The 14032-nt window shown below is 42.5% G+C and overlaps 2 protein-coding genes across 4 annotated transcripts in view; one reads left to right on the top strand and one right to left on the bottom strand.

The window, feature by feature from the left end:
* Nucleotides 1-1024: 1024 nt before the first annotated feature.
* Nucleotides 1025-5866, bottom strand: Ankrd49 (ankyrin repeat domain 49). Of its 2 annotated transcripts, none has more exons than XM_048433690.3 (3): nucleotides 5778-5866; nucleotides 3819-4165; nucleotides 1025-2784 (listed from the first exon to the last, which is right to left on the bottom strand). In XM_048433690.3, exons 2-3 carry the CDS (start codon nucleotides 4074-4076, stop codon nucleotides 2323-2325), a joined length of 720 nt encoding a protein of 239 aa, XP_048289647.1. In that variant the 5' UTR covers nucleotides 4077-4165; nucleotides 5778-5866; the 3' UTR covers nucleotides 1025-2322. The 2 variants fall into 2 exon arrangements, with proteins under 2 accessions (XP_048289647.1, XP_048289643.1); XM_048433686.3 differs by lacking the exon at nucleotides 5778-5866 and adding an exon at nucleotides 5354-5761.
* Nucleotides 5867-5906: 40 nt separating this feature from the next.
* Nucleotides 5907-14032, top strand: part of Mre11 (MRE11 double strand break repair nuclease) — a 45995-nt gene continuing 37869 nt past the window's right edge. The window contains exons 1-4 of one of the 2 annotated variants that reach the window (XM_048433701.3): nucleotides 5907-6057; nucleotides 6693-6805; nucleotides 8209-8341; nucleotides 12149-12309. In XM_048433701.3, coding sequence (XP_048289658.3) covers nucleotides 6786-6805; nucleotides 8209-8341; nucleotides 12149-12309 — 314 coding nt within the window. In that variant the 5' untranslated portion in view covers nucleotides 5907-6057; nucleotides 6693-6785. Of the gene's footprint in view, nucleotides 6064-6692; nucleotides 6806-8208; nucleotides 8342-12148; nucleotides 12310-14032 lie in introns of both variants that reach the window. The other variant, XM_048433711.3, reaches the window with a different exon arrangement.

Below are 14032 nucleotides of genomic sequence, written 5' to 3'. Positions count from 1 at the left end.
AAATAACTCCACAAATCGCATCACTGTGATAGGCTGTGGGCTGGAAGGCTCTCTGGCAACCTCAGCTAGTTTTGCTGTGTGGGCCTATGAATTCTTTCCACTGAACAATAACAATGTCACTTCTCTTTTACGCATGTAACAAGCAGAATGGATGTCTGTAAGCCCACCGCTGTCAAGAGCAGTCAGGCCAGCCCCTATTAGGAATAAGGAAAGTTGGAGGCAGGACCAGTTCGTCATCCCTGGCTAGACAGCCAGTTTAGGTTACACAGAACTCTATCTTAAAAAGCCAACATTAAACATTTTAAATATAGAGGCTTCTTTGGTCCCATATTTACACAGTAAAGTAACACAAAGGCAGATACATAGCTCATTTCCAAATAATGCTAGTGTCAAAGACTTCTTGACCGTCAGATAACTATGCAGCCTTGCTCAACAGTCTGAGATGCGTACATTCTGTCACTTTTCCATCATTTTCTCAGGCAGACTAAAAAGAAAGCTGCCTTCCACTCTCTTCCAAAGCTCTTGCATCAGACACTTAAGAACAAGGGCACATTTAAGCCCCAGATCTTTTGAAGTTATCCTAATTTTTGAGACTGTTATATAAACAAATTGTTATATATACATATACAATTATTTTATATATATGGGTGTTTTGTCTGCATGTCTATGTACCACATGGTACATGCAATGCTCACGGAAACCAGCACAGGGTTTTGAATCCCTAAACTGGAGTTACAGATGGTTGTGAGTCTCCGTGTGGGTGCTGGATATTGAATCTGGATTTTCTGGAAGAGCAGCCATGCTCTTCACACGACTCCTCCCTTCAGCGCCACACACATCTGATTAAACCACTATTGAATCTAAGTCCACTGACTTATGTGGGTTGGCCCAAAAGACAAAATTAGGTCGACATTTAAAAATGACATTGGAAAGGACAACCATTTTTCTTCTTGCTATGACCAAACACTTGAGTGTTATGGTGTAGGAGGCAGTCACTGTACAAGAGAGCAGACACAAACACTGGTTCTTAGCTTGCTTTCTCCTTTTTATTTAATCTGGGACTTGAGCCCATGTGACGGTGCCACCCACATCTGGACACGCAGTCTCTCTTCAGTTAAACCTTTCTATTAACTCCCAGACACGCTAGAGGCCAACTCCTGGGTGAGTCTAAGCTGACAATGAGGATGAGCCCCTCGTGGTCTTTCCCTTGGACTTGAGTTCTCGTGGTGCAAAGACCCTTTGGGAATACAGAGAGGCTAGGGAGTCCGTCACAAACTATGTTGCAGGCACCAGGAAGAGAAGTTAATGCAGCCTGAACAAACGAGCCACAGATCCAGGGAAAGAATTCATGTCTTCTGCACTGTCAAAGTTCTACTCTATTTCTATTTATGCTGTGTCTCTTGTTGTTTGGTTTTTGTAAGAAAGTCTGAGCCACTTGTTGTTCTGGTCCCACATGATAATCACTCCTCACTATTACAATTCTGTGCCCCTTTGCCTTTGTCATGGCTTGTAGAAAATGAGGGCTGTGGGGTAGTGGTGACATTTCCTGGAACTCACTGAGGTAAGCAGTGCCCAGTCCAGCAGGGAGAGAGAGACGGGTGAACACTTCGGAGGGCAGTTTTAATCTCTTGGACAAGGTACAGTTTTGTGCATGTCTAAGTGACACTGACTGGCCATAACAAGGGTCACATGGGTTGGCCAGGGTGAGGTAGGACTGTCCACAGGGTTAGGAGGAATGTGGCGGGGGAGGCAGTGGAAAACATTAAACATCTCCCTAACTGCTTTCCTCAGAATGGCCTACATCTTACAATACACCTAAATGTTTCACTATTTTTTGAACTTACAAAGATGTAAGTCACAAATCTGTTAGTGTTTCTTGTTTATAATGAAAGCAACTGGAGATGCAGAGAAGACAGTGGAACTGCACCAGTATGTTGAAGATGAAAATTTGGAGTTATCTTAGCTTATAAAAATACAAGTCAATATGCTAAACACTGAACAAAGACCCAGGGTATGGGATATTTAAAAATACTTTTCTCTTGGATCAGCACCAAAAAATATCCTTAGCTTCTCTATTACCCATGTCCAGTTAAAATTACCTCTGATAAAAATCACAAGCTCTGTGGCAATCACCACAGCTGCACCCAAACACGTCTCAAATACACCTTGACACCAAGGTCAGGCAGGTCACTTGAAAGAAAACTGTGATTCATCCAACAAAATTTTTGTAGTGAGACATCTGCTCTCTGTATGTGGGGATATTTTACATCTCATACATAGGAGGCACTGGTACTTTGAAGCTTAAGAAAATGACTAGAGCCATTAAGACGGAGGTGAAGAGTTGGTACAGTCTTCCACAATTTTAAAGAGGTAGTGATAGACGCTTGTCCTCCTGGCAATATCGGAAGCGGTTTCTTGTGAGTTGTTTTTCAGCCCTGGTTTGATGTAGCGATTCATCAGGAGGAGTTCCAGGGTGTCTCTGCTGTCTCTATTCCCAGCAGCAAGGTGCAAAGGGGTCAAAAGGCCTTTTGTTTGGGCGTTGATGTCTGCATCGTGCTGAAGTAAGAAAGAGGCCACCCTGGTGTTATTCCACTTACAAGCACTGTGCAGTGGTGTCCAGCCATCCACAGTCACTGCATGAACATCTGCCCCCTGAGCCACCAGCTCACGAACAATATCTAAGTGTCCACTGTAGGCTGCTCGGTGAAGAGGGGTGTACTCATCCTCGTCCCTAGTGTTCACCTCAGTGGCCTTCTCAGAAAGTAGCCTCTGCACCGTAGCAAGCTAAGGAAAAGAGGAAGAAAACTTTAAAAACTTTAAAAAAGTCCAACTCAAAACATTCGACAAAGGCAATTACATCATCCAGTGGCTTTAGACTTTAAGATTCTTCCTATAGGAGAAGACAGTAACTGATTAATGTTGAACAAGTTACAGCCCATTACATTCTGGTGCATCTCAAGAATCTAATTCTCTGAATATCACACCACACATTTAACCCACTCTAATAAATGCTTATTGCCTAATGCTCTGACCCTAGATGAACAAAGGGTTTAACTGTATTTTCTATTTCACCTGTAAAGCAAACCTAACTTTCCTATAACAGTATATCAATATACATGACATAGTAACCAAAACACAAACAAACAAAAAACCCCTTTTAACAGTAGAATAAAGTGATGCTAAAGCAACCTAGAGACTAAAGAGCTCAATCCCTCCAGACAAGCTCAGAGACAAGTCATGTTGCTGGGCATCAAGGACCTCTGAAAGAATACATTGTGCTTTGGGATTGAAAAGAATCATCACGTGTAAAACCCTCTCAGTTTTTAGTTTACCGACACACATGGGAGGACTTAGCAAACTAAGCACAAATGGTCAAGTGGGAAGAACTGATTTTTGGGTACTACATTTGGATGACTCGGAGCAAACCTGCCTGGCCCTCCTCATAGGACGTTGTGAGGAGTAAGTAGAGCAGTAAGACCTTGATGGACTGGTCATCTAAGTTAATTTCCACCTTCCCCATCCTTAGCAATACTCACCTGTGGAGAATCCTAACGATTTAATTAGAGGGTTGTTTATAATTACCCCCAAATCTCCCAACATCTAGTCAGTTTATACTGTAGCTTACATTTTCATATATACTATTTCATTGGACACTCCTACATAAATGAGACAAGTATTAAGCTGTCATTTAAAGACAAGAAATTAAGAGAAATTCCATCAGAAATGATGGAATATGCCCAAAGATACAGAGGTCAGGGCCAGGTATCTGGAATCCGAACCAAATGCTTTTCCAACTATATAATGGTTTCTTTTTTTACCCGATTTTTTTCAGCAGCCCAAAGAAGCAATTTGCTTGGATCTTTTTCCATTTTTTTCTCCTGCAATTGATACCATTCTTCGTGTTTTTCTTCTTGCTCCTCCTCTTCATCAGAATCGCCTGCCCAGAGACTCTGCGTACCAGTGGGAATCAGGTGCCCATGGGTTTCCAACAATTCGAGCTGATTAAACTGTTCAGAAAAGTCCAAAGAGTTTTCTGGGTCTGGTGTTTCATCATCCCTTACTTTTTCTTTTTCCATTTTTGCTACTATTCTAAAAAAGCATTTCAAGCATTAGGGAACAGTCTTTCTAGAGACAGATTATGTCTGCATTGTTTGGTCGTTCCAATCTGAAAACACAAACACAACGTTAGACATTGGTAACTAGGCATCATCAACAGGATACCAACCTTGCAAACAAGACAGATAAATTATCATACTGTCTTTGGTGTTTTCTCCTAAAACCCAGTAGATTTATTAACTACTGGACTTCGGAGGTTTCTGTTCTCTATGATCATTTATAAAAAATGTTTTCTTCTACTATATAAATGGTAATAATTATCTTAATTTTAATCTATTAATTTATGTTAAGACAGATGGAGTCTAGGTACAGTTAGCACACAGAAGGGTTGTAATTCACCCAGTACTAAAAAGTTAAAGTTTTCCTGTGGGCAGAGATGTTTACTCTGATAGCCTGCCATATTACCTCATAAACTGACATCAGCTTCAAGAGTTAACCAGAACATAAGGCTCAATTAAGAAAAAGAGAAATTACGTTGAAAACCATTTATCAGTTTCTTAACTATATTTTTTGTACATTGCCATTTTTCATTGCTATTTTCAAATGTTACAACTTTCATTCTCTGTTGAGCCGGTTGTATTTCTCTGTTTATTCTTTTAGGTGCTATGTCTTACATTGTTCTGCCATCAACCTTTGAAGGATAGGCATCTTCAGCTCAGATTTTTGTGCCATTTGTATGTAACCTGCATTAAGAACTATTTGTATCATTAAATTCAAGACCTATCATTTAACTTTGCTTTGAATGGCTTCTAAGAACTTGTCATTATAAATACTCCTCATGTTTTTTTCTACTTAATTTCATGTGTTCACCATTCTGTTGCCCTAGTAAGCTTCATTACTAGTGACAAGAGCACCAAAATATGACCAGCAACATCCTAGGGCCTATAGCTGCATTGTAAAATGTAAAAATCCCACTTGACGTTTCTAAGGTCTGATCGGTCTGTCATTTTTTAAGAGAGCTATCAGAACTATTTTCTTGCTTTTTTCACGGTTTCCTTTCATCTTAAAACTATTTTCTAAAGTTACTATGTCACATCAATTCATTAAACGGTTAACATGTCAATACCAAAACATCACAGCACAGACCTCAGCCCCCTCCCCACACCTTTCGTTATGAAAACTCATGTTAACTCTGACTTTACCGTTCCAGATGAAAGCTACATACAACTGCCTTGGTATATTTAAAAATAAAACACAGATGTATCTCCTGATTTAAGGCATAAAACTTTATGCATACCATTATGGAGGAATAGGGTGTTCCCCAACTTAAAGGCAACACTCCATTTTAGAGAGATACGAACTGTTCCAATTTTCCTCTCAGTGAGATGGAGCCCCCATGTCCCATTTCAGAGGACTGCGCCGAGACTCTGACAGTTTAAGACAAGTTGCCCTGCATCAGCATCAGGACCTTCTGGGGTCTGATTTAGTTCAACGTTCCACATTATTTTTACTCCACTCTTTTCCCGGTTCTCTCAGCACACAAAGTAAGGCACAAGTGATGACCGGGGATCCTGGGCGATCGTCAGGGCAAGAGGGAAGAAAGGTCTCTCTCCGGTCTAGCGGGAGGGCTTCCGATTCCCACACCGAAGAGGATGCCTCGGCGCTACCTACGACATTGCCCGCTACCCACAGTCGCCCGCCCCGCCGCTCCGGACGCTCACCTTCCACCGAGAACCTCGCCGAGAGCATCGCTTCCGGGTTTGCCTCTTCGCTGACGATGATTGGCTCCTTGCGGAGGCGGAGCCACTCTTTAGTCAATGAGAGAGCAAGGAGGACATGTGACGCTGGCGTCACCAGTGAATCTCGCGAGAAGTACGGCGGCGGCTCTCCCGCGCCTAATTCAGGAGTCTGCTCGCGGTGTTCTTGTCCTGGGCGCTCCCGCTCTGTTTCCCTGAGCTGGAGATGATCTGTGGTCTCGCCGGTGGGCTCTGACGAGTCCAGGTTGGGGTAACCTAGGCCTCACTCTTTTTGCGTGGGGGTTTACGGCGGAAGCCCCTAGCGTCTGGGGCCGTTGAGGAAGAAGGGCCGGGTGGGCCGGGTGGACCGGGAGTGGTGCGGGCTCTGCGTTCCGGCCCGGAGCCCCTAGGGTGGAGGGTCGTCCGCCGAGGCAGCGCCGCCTTCGCAATTACCACTCTGTCACTTTGGCTCTGAGAGTCGTTCCACGCAGACCACGTGTTTGGTTATTTATTCTGGCTTTAAATGTGGGCTTTCCTCATTAAAGCCCTGTTAATGTTAAGTGCATGTGGTGGCCTCTTCTCCAAAGCCCTAGGTAGTGTAGCTTAAATGTATGCACGCAAAGAATTACGTCTGACCCTCTCTGTCCAGGGATTTACTACGTACCAATCTCATGAGGAAGGCACGAGAGTAGTCATGATAGTGCAGTTAGGGCCTCATTCGAGGATGTGACTTGCTCTTACGCTTAGGTCATGAAACAATTACAGTAAGTGTTGAAGACGAAAAACTAGGCTTTCTCAAAATTGCCAGTGCTTGTTTAAGAAGCCTACCCTGCAACTGAACTCCCGTTGGGGAAATATGTGCAACCTTTATAAAATGTGTGTTTTGGTATTTATCTTTAGAATTTGGATCGGGTGACTTCTCTGACATAACTGAACACAGACCCCCAGCGTACTTGGAGAGGAACCTGGCCCCAGAAGAACTCTACTGTAAAAATGAGCCCCACAGATCCACTGTAAGACTGACTCATTAACTGTGATGATCTTAAGGAAAACTAGGCACTTTAACAAAAACAGCAACAAAACTTGATAGTGAATAGAATGTCACCAAAAACATGCCTGACGTGCCTAAAAGCTCATCCTGTATGCTTCTTAGTAGAGAGATAGTCGGGAGCTGTAGAGGAGTGTGTTAAGCAATTATATGGCCATGCAGGAAAACTCACTTCTGATTTGTTTTAAACTGTTAAGTCTATAAATAATCTTTTAGAGGAAGTTGCTTTAATATTGAGTAAATTAGAATGAATTTGAACGAAATGGAAATCAATAAAAGAACTCTAGAAGTTGAGTGTGTGTCGGGGAGTGGAACTTGAACACGGGTGGAATCTTCCACTCTGGTTTCAAGTGCTCCATCGGAACTAGCTGTGTGGTGTTAGGAAGGTCAGCAATTCCCTGGACTTGCCTTGTTTGGTTTTTTGTTTGCTTAGCTAGAATAATAATGCTCCTTTGAGGTCTGAGAGAATTTATGTGAAAATACACACACACTTTGGAAGGGTGTAGCTGTGAGCTGAAAAGTTTGTGGGGCAACCAGGACCCCTTGCATGCAGCTGTTGGAGCTTCTGAGTTGTGGAGTTGTGTACAGAATACATTTTGAATTCTTAGTGGTCCAGCGAAGAGAGCCTGATTTTTTTTTTATGCCCTCTAGTGTTTCTGCTGCTAGTGTGGTGAGTGGGTTATCTCTGTATCTGGCCTTCTTGTTTTCCAGAGATAGTGACTTTGGCTGCTCTTTTCCCTGTGGGGACTGAGATTGCATCTTAACTATGAAAGTATTGTAAAGAACTAAACTTAATGCTCAGTTTAGTGAGTGTTAACGGTTAAGCTGCTGGTTCACATCGAAACACCTTTATCAAATTTCATTTGGATTTGAACAGCTCTGTTTTGGGACATGGTCAAATTTATTATTGAAAAACTGTGTAAAGAGCAGAGTCAGGCAGATATTTTCAGGGTTTGGAATGTAAGCAACTACTATATTTGTATAAAATCTCTTAAATTTAGAGGAAGACTTTTAAATGACTTTTTCAGAAAAGTGTACAGTCAGATAATAGCAAAGGAGCAAAGCCTTTTGGGTTTTTGTTTAGCAAAGTAGGGAACAGATCTGAGAATGTATAAACTTTGTATCAAGGCTATGAATTTTTATAGCAGGCAGGGGACACCTACAAATGTCACTCACCTTTGCTCTGTGTTTAATCGAAATGGAGAGCCATGATGTTAAAGATCTGTTGAGTACTGCAAACTTTCATGCCAAGTCTGAGGCTAGAAAGTGATTTGCTTTATTGTTGCTGTTAATTTATTTTATGTTTAGGTCTCCATTTGCATGAATATCCTTTTAATGAATTGCATTGAATTCTGTTTTTTCATACAGTGACGATGAAGACACATTTAAAATCCTGGTTGCCACTGATATTCACCTTGGGTTTATGGAGAAGGATGCAGTTAGAGGAAATGATACATTTGTGACGTTTGATGAAATTTTAAGACTTGCCCTGGAAAATGAAGTGAGCTTTGGTTACATTTGTGTTTGCTCTTTTGTACTTCCTTGGGTAACAGCCTCTTTTCTGTTAAGTTAGAGTTGATTGCATAACCTCATGCACTCATATTTTCTGGCTAAATGTCAATATACTCAAAAATTTGAGTACTTTATCTTCATAATTGGAGCAGAAATTGCCTTGACAAATAGCCTTCATTTAGAAATATGGGGTATTTAATGATGCACTAACCTGTTGTGATTTCTACTTTTAATAAGAAGATGGCTGTTAGTGTTCAAAGAACATATAACCAACTGGAATTTGAGACAAATATCCCAAACATTCAAGAAATGTTTGTGGAAAGAGGCCGTAAAAGCGCCATTTCCTAGACTTCAGAGGTAGAGAAGATTGGAGTTTAGATGAGACTAGTCACATGAACGTAGTCAAGGAGGTGACATTTAACACGTGTTGAAGGAGAAGCAGCCTTTAATTCTGGGTTCACAGAATGTCCTTTCAGTGTGAAGCAGAAATGAAGGCACAGATATAAGACAGCATGGAGTATGTTAGGTGACTGGTGTGGCTCGCTTGTGTGCCATGCACAAGGCTCTGGGTTTGATGCCCAGCACCATGTAAAGCTTGAATGTGGTGGCACATCTTAATCCCAACACTGAGAGGCTTGAGCAGGAAGTTCAAGGTCATTCTCAATTACTACAGTGACTTTGAGGCCAGCTTAAACTTCATGAATGAGAAACTTACTTTTTTTTTAAAAAAAAAAAATTGCCGAAAAACTAGAACTGAATTTGAACTGGATTGATGAGGAGAGCTGCAAATGTCAGACTCTGTGTTCTGTGTGGTGGAATTCTTCTGGCAGCTGGCATTGTAGAGCGTTTCAATGCTTTTAAAAACTGGAAAAGACAAAGTGAATATGCGAGAAATTACAAAGAGAAGGCATACATACATTAATTTGCAGGGTTTGGAAATGAATCAAGTCTGTTGAACCTGGGTGGATGATGGTGGCATTTCTTTCTTGCTGAAGGGGAGTCTGTCATGTGGGAGGGTGAATAGAGGTGGAGATTGGAGTGGGGAGTGTCCCCAGAGTCCAGGAGGACTTCAGCCCCTGCCTGCCCCCCACCCTCCGCTGCTGTGGTCGGCCCAAAGCAGCCCCGGCATAGCTCCCGTCTCAGGTGTCCCGCAGTGCAGTGGCTCCCGGGGGTCTTTTACTTCACACGTTGCCCCCTGTGTGTTGTCAGCATCATAGCCGAAGGAAACTTGATACCATAAGTAGATCCTGTCACTTGTTCAAAATCTTATACAAGGCTGTACCTTGACCTTGGTCCCTCCAGGGCTCTGGATCCTTACAGCTGCCTGGTTCCTCCTACATGTCTGGATCTTTATATCTTGACATTGATCCTCCCAGGGCTCAGGATCTTTGGTTGCCGTGCCCTGGTCCACACCAGTGTGTCCTTCTCTGGGACTTTATACGTCAACTTTTCTGATTTACCGCCTGGATTTGGGCAGGGTTGACTTCTTTCTTCACATTCTAATTTTTTTGGGATGAGTGGGATGGGGGTTTATTGAGGTGATCTTATAACTGATGTTGCCTTTGAACTCATAATGTAGCTAAGGGCAACCTTGAAATTCTGGTCCTCCACCTCCTAAATGCTGGCTTATAGGCACTTGTCACCATATTTTACCTTTTTGAAGGTTTTCCTTTATACCTCCGAGCTCTCTGTGACATTATGCTGCTTTTTTGTAATGACCTCATGTAAAATGATTAAGTTGTTTACCCATCACTTACTTGTGTTCCCCTATGGGAGAGATTCTGTGACAGTGCAGTCTTTCTATTGCTTAGTAATGTGTTCTTGGGTGATACCTAAGAAAACTGAACTCTGTACCAGTCACCCCTGGTTGTTGATCTTTGCCCTAAAATTCCCAGGAGCTTCTAGCGCCTGTGTCCTCCCCAGGATGATGCTCCAATTGTGATATAAGAGTGAAAGAACAGTGTGCCTGCTGAGATAATCACGTGCTTGCTCCGGCTTTTGTAAGCCACTCACCACTGGAAAAGGGGGCAAAACAGTGTCCTCTGTCCTGTGTGATGGGAATGAGAGACAGTGAAGGGGAGGAAAGCGGTTTTTCCCAGCAGCTTTGGAGCCTGCTGAAGAGAGGTGATGTAATGCGCCTTTAAGTCCACTGAAGAGAGGTGATGTAGTGCCCACCTTTAAGTCCACTGAAGAGAGGTGATGTAGTGCCACCTTTAAGTCCACTGAAGAGAGGTGATGTAGTGCCCACCTTTAAGTCCACTGAAGAGAGGTGATGTAGTGCCCACCTTTAAGTCCACTGAAGAGAGGTGATGTAGTGCCCACCTTTAATTTAAGTCCACTGAATAGAGGTGATGTAGTGCCCACCTTTAAGTCCACTGAAGAGAGGTGATGTAGTGCCCACCTTTAAGTCCACTGAAGAGAGGTGATGTAGTGCCCACCTTTAAGTCCACTGAAGAGAGGTGATGTAGTGCCCACCTTTAAGTCCACTGAAGAGAGGTGATGTAGTGCCCGCCTTTAAGTCCACTGAAGAGAACGATGTAATGCCCACTTTTAAGTGCCCTTCCTCTAAACCTTTATGCTGTGACATGCTCTCAATTTGGTTCTAAGGTCGTCGTCCTTCTGCTAGCAGTAAGAAATTCATTGAATTTTAATCTAAGTTTAGATTAAGTCTTTGGTCTTCCCCAGTGGATTTGAACTCTGTAACTTGCACCTTGAAAGGATATAGGCAGCTGTAGGACTCTTAAAAATTGGCTGAGTGTGCTGGTTTTAGCTGATTCTTTCCCTGAGGTGAGAGAAACTTCAGGAGGCCTGTTTTCCTTCCACAGAACCCTGGTTACAAGTTATGCTCTTCGGTAATGCTGGGTCTAAAAGCACCCTCCCCTGATCCTGGCTGTTACTGTTTTGTTCATTTCTACCCTGTTTCCCGATTCCCTTCTCTGCATACCCCCTCATGCTGGATCTTCTAAGTGTGTATTATATTTGTCTTTTATAATTTTTTTCTGTATTTACTATTTATTTTGAAATCTAAATTCTTGACTTTTAAGTTTTCTTGTATACGGATCCTTGTTATCCAGCTATTTTTATTTTGTTCCTTTGTTCCTTGATTCCCAACCTCTCCCACCCCTCAAGACAGGGTTTCTCTGTATAGACCTGGCTGTCCTAGAATTTATTATGTAGACCAGGCTGGCCTTGAACTCAGATTTGCCTGCCTCTGCCTCCTGAGTGCTGGGATTAGAGGCACGTGCCACCACTGCCTGGCATTCCTTGATATTTTAAAGCTCTGTGTGGGGAGCAGAGGGAGGGAGAGAGGCTTGCGATGTGTGTGTGCTCAAAGACACATTGCATGTTGGTATATGTGTTCATTGTGCATGCAGAGGCTAGCAGTTGATGTTGGATGTCTTTCTCAGTTCTTTCCACCCTATTTTTTGAGAGTCTCTCATTAAAGCTGAACCTGAATCTGATTTACTAAAATTCTTTGACTAGTGTAGCTGTAGAGATCTATGTTTCAGTGTCTTCTGAATTATTAAAGGTAACAATCTTTGTTCCTTTCTGTTTATCTCCATGTCTTTGTACTGTGATTGAACCATAGATATCATTCATGGCAGGCCATACTACACCACTAGGCTGTTCTCTCCCATTTTTAAAAATCGAGCAGTTATGTTGCCAAGGCTGGTCTCTGAAAGGAGAGGCCTTAAGTGACCACATCAGGCTGTGAAACCTTTTTTCTATCTCTTCTGTGCTTTAAACAATTTTTACCTTAAACTTACCAATTATACCACTGTTTTCTGTTGATTAGGTGGATTTTATTTTGTTAGGTGGTGATCTTTTCCATGAAAACAAGCCCTCAAGGAAAACCCTGCACAGCTGCTTGGAGTTGCTCAGAAAGTATTGTATGGGTGACCGCCCTGTGCAGTTTGAGATCCTCAGTGACCAGTCAGTCAACTTTGGGTTCAGTAGGTAAGTACACTTTCAATTGAGGAAAGGTTTCCTTGGGCATGGTTTCTGTATAATAGATAAGTCTGTGTTCTGCTTCTTATTGTTCTGACAAAATACCCCACCAAGAAACTTGAAGAGAAAAAGGTTTATTTGAATTACAATTCCAGGTTACAGCCCACCATTCTGGGAACACCAAGGCAGGAACTTCAAGCAGTTAGTTGCTTCCACAATCAAGAGCAGAGAGGGAATGAATACATGCGTGCTTACTGCTCAGCTAGCTCAGAGTGGTCTGGCTTCCCTTATCAGCTACCATGAACAAGAACGTTTCCACAGGCATGCTCATAGGCCAGTAGACAGTCCTTCACTGAGACTTCCCAGGTGACTCTAGATTGTGTCATGTTGATAAAACCAGCACATTATCTATTTGCCTTTATTCTAGGCAGTTTTCATACATAGCAAATGCAGTTCTTTGAATTTTCTGTATATCATTAATTTGTATTTCTTTTCTTTTTTTTCTTTTTTACTTTTTTTTTTTTTTTTTGAGACAAGGTTTCTCTTTTGTTTTGGTGCCTGTCCTGGAACTAGCTCTTGTAGACCAGGCTGGCCTCCAACTCACAGAGATACTTGTGCCTCTGCCTCCCAAGTGCTGGGATTAAAGGCATGTGCCACCACTGCCTGGCGATTTGTGTTTCTGAACTAATGTTGGACATCAGTTTATTCTTACATCTCTCATCCTCTGTTTTCTTCTGGAGTTTGATTGCTTTTGTTTTTTTCTTCTTTAAAACTTGGTTCTCTCTCTCTCTCTCTCTCTCTCTCTCTCTCTCTCCCTCTCCCTCTCTCCCTTCCTCCCTCCCTCCCTCCCTACCTCCCTCCCTTCTACCTTCCCTCCCTTCCTCTCTTCTAGACAGGTTTCTCTGGAACAGCCCAGGCTGGCCTTGAACTTGAAGAGACCCACCTGCCTCTGCCTCCCAGGTGCTGAAATAAAAGATGTGTGCCACCACTGCCCGGTGGTTTTTTAAATCTTTTTTGACATGATTTGTGCAAGTTACTTATATATGCTAGCTACTAAGCCTTTTTTAGGCTTAATAAAAGGCTTAGGCTTTTCCTTAGTCATTTTCTTTTGGCATTGCTTATGGTTTGTTGTTGTGGCCAGATATAGTTTTTATGTAGGTCTTATATTAATCTAGAGCATTATATAGTAAAGATATCTTTTTTTTTTAACCTGCCGCCTTGAATTTGGAACCCCAGGCCTTGTGTGTATTAAGCAAATACTCTACCTCTGAGCTATATCCCCAGCCTAAACCATTGTCTTCTTTTTCAATACTGTAAGGACAGCACAATATATTTTAGTGAAATGTGTTCTTTGTCATCATGGTGTCAGATTCTCTTCTTTCCTTGTCTTTGATGGCCCTGTTACCGACTGGCTAGTGTTTGTAGACCACCTCTCATTTGCTTTTCTCTCTTGTTTCTTTTGGACAGGGATTGTGAGCTTGGAGGGAAGACTATCACTGAAGCGAAGGGCTTTTCTGTAGCCTTGTGTTAGGATGTACGTGACCTCTCCAAGACTTCACTGATGTTGTTGACCTAGGTCGTTAGGCTGAGATGTCTTCCGGTTTCTCCGTTGCAAAGCTGTTTTTCTTTCCGTTGCCCTTGGTTAGAAGTGGGTCCCTAAGCTAGCCTGTACTCGATGGGAGAGGGTTAAAATCCACCTCTGGAGGGAGGAGTGTCCGAGTAGTCATAGGTT

Source organism: Myodes glareolus, chromosome 4, assembly GCF_982192425.1.
Source record: "Myodes glareolus chromosome 4, mMyoGla1.1, whole genome shotgun sequence".
Taxonomy (NCBI): domain Eukaryota; kingdom Metazoa; phylum Chordata; class Mammalia; order Rodentia; family Cricetidae; genus Myodes; species Myodes glareolus.
Note: the sequence above shows the minus strand (reverse complement) of the source record. Positions and strands in the feature narration are given on the sequence as shown.

Excerpts from the sequence above, each read along its gene's own strand:
- Ankrd49 (XM_048433690.3), bottom strand. The coding sequence starts at position 4,076 with ATGGAAAAAGAAAAAGTAAGGGATGATGAAACACCAGACCCAGAAAAC. Across the intron at positions 2,785-3,818 it reads GGGCTGCTGAAAAAAATCGG|CTTGCTACGGTGCAGAGGCT; the intron begins GTAAAAAAAGAA and ends TCTTTTCCTTAG.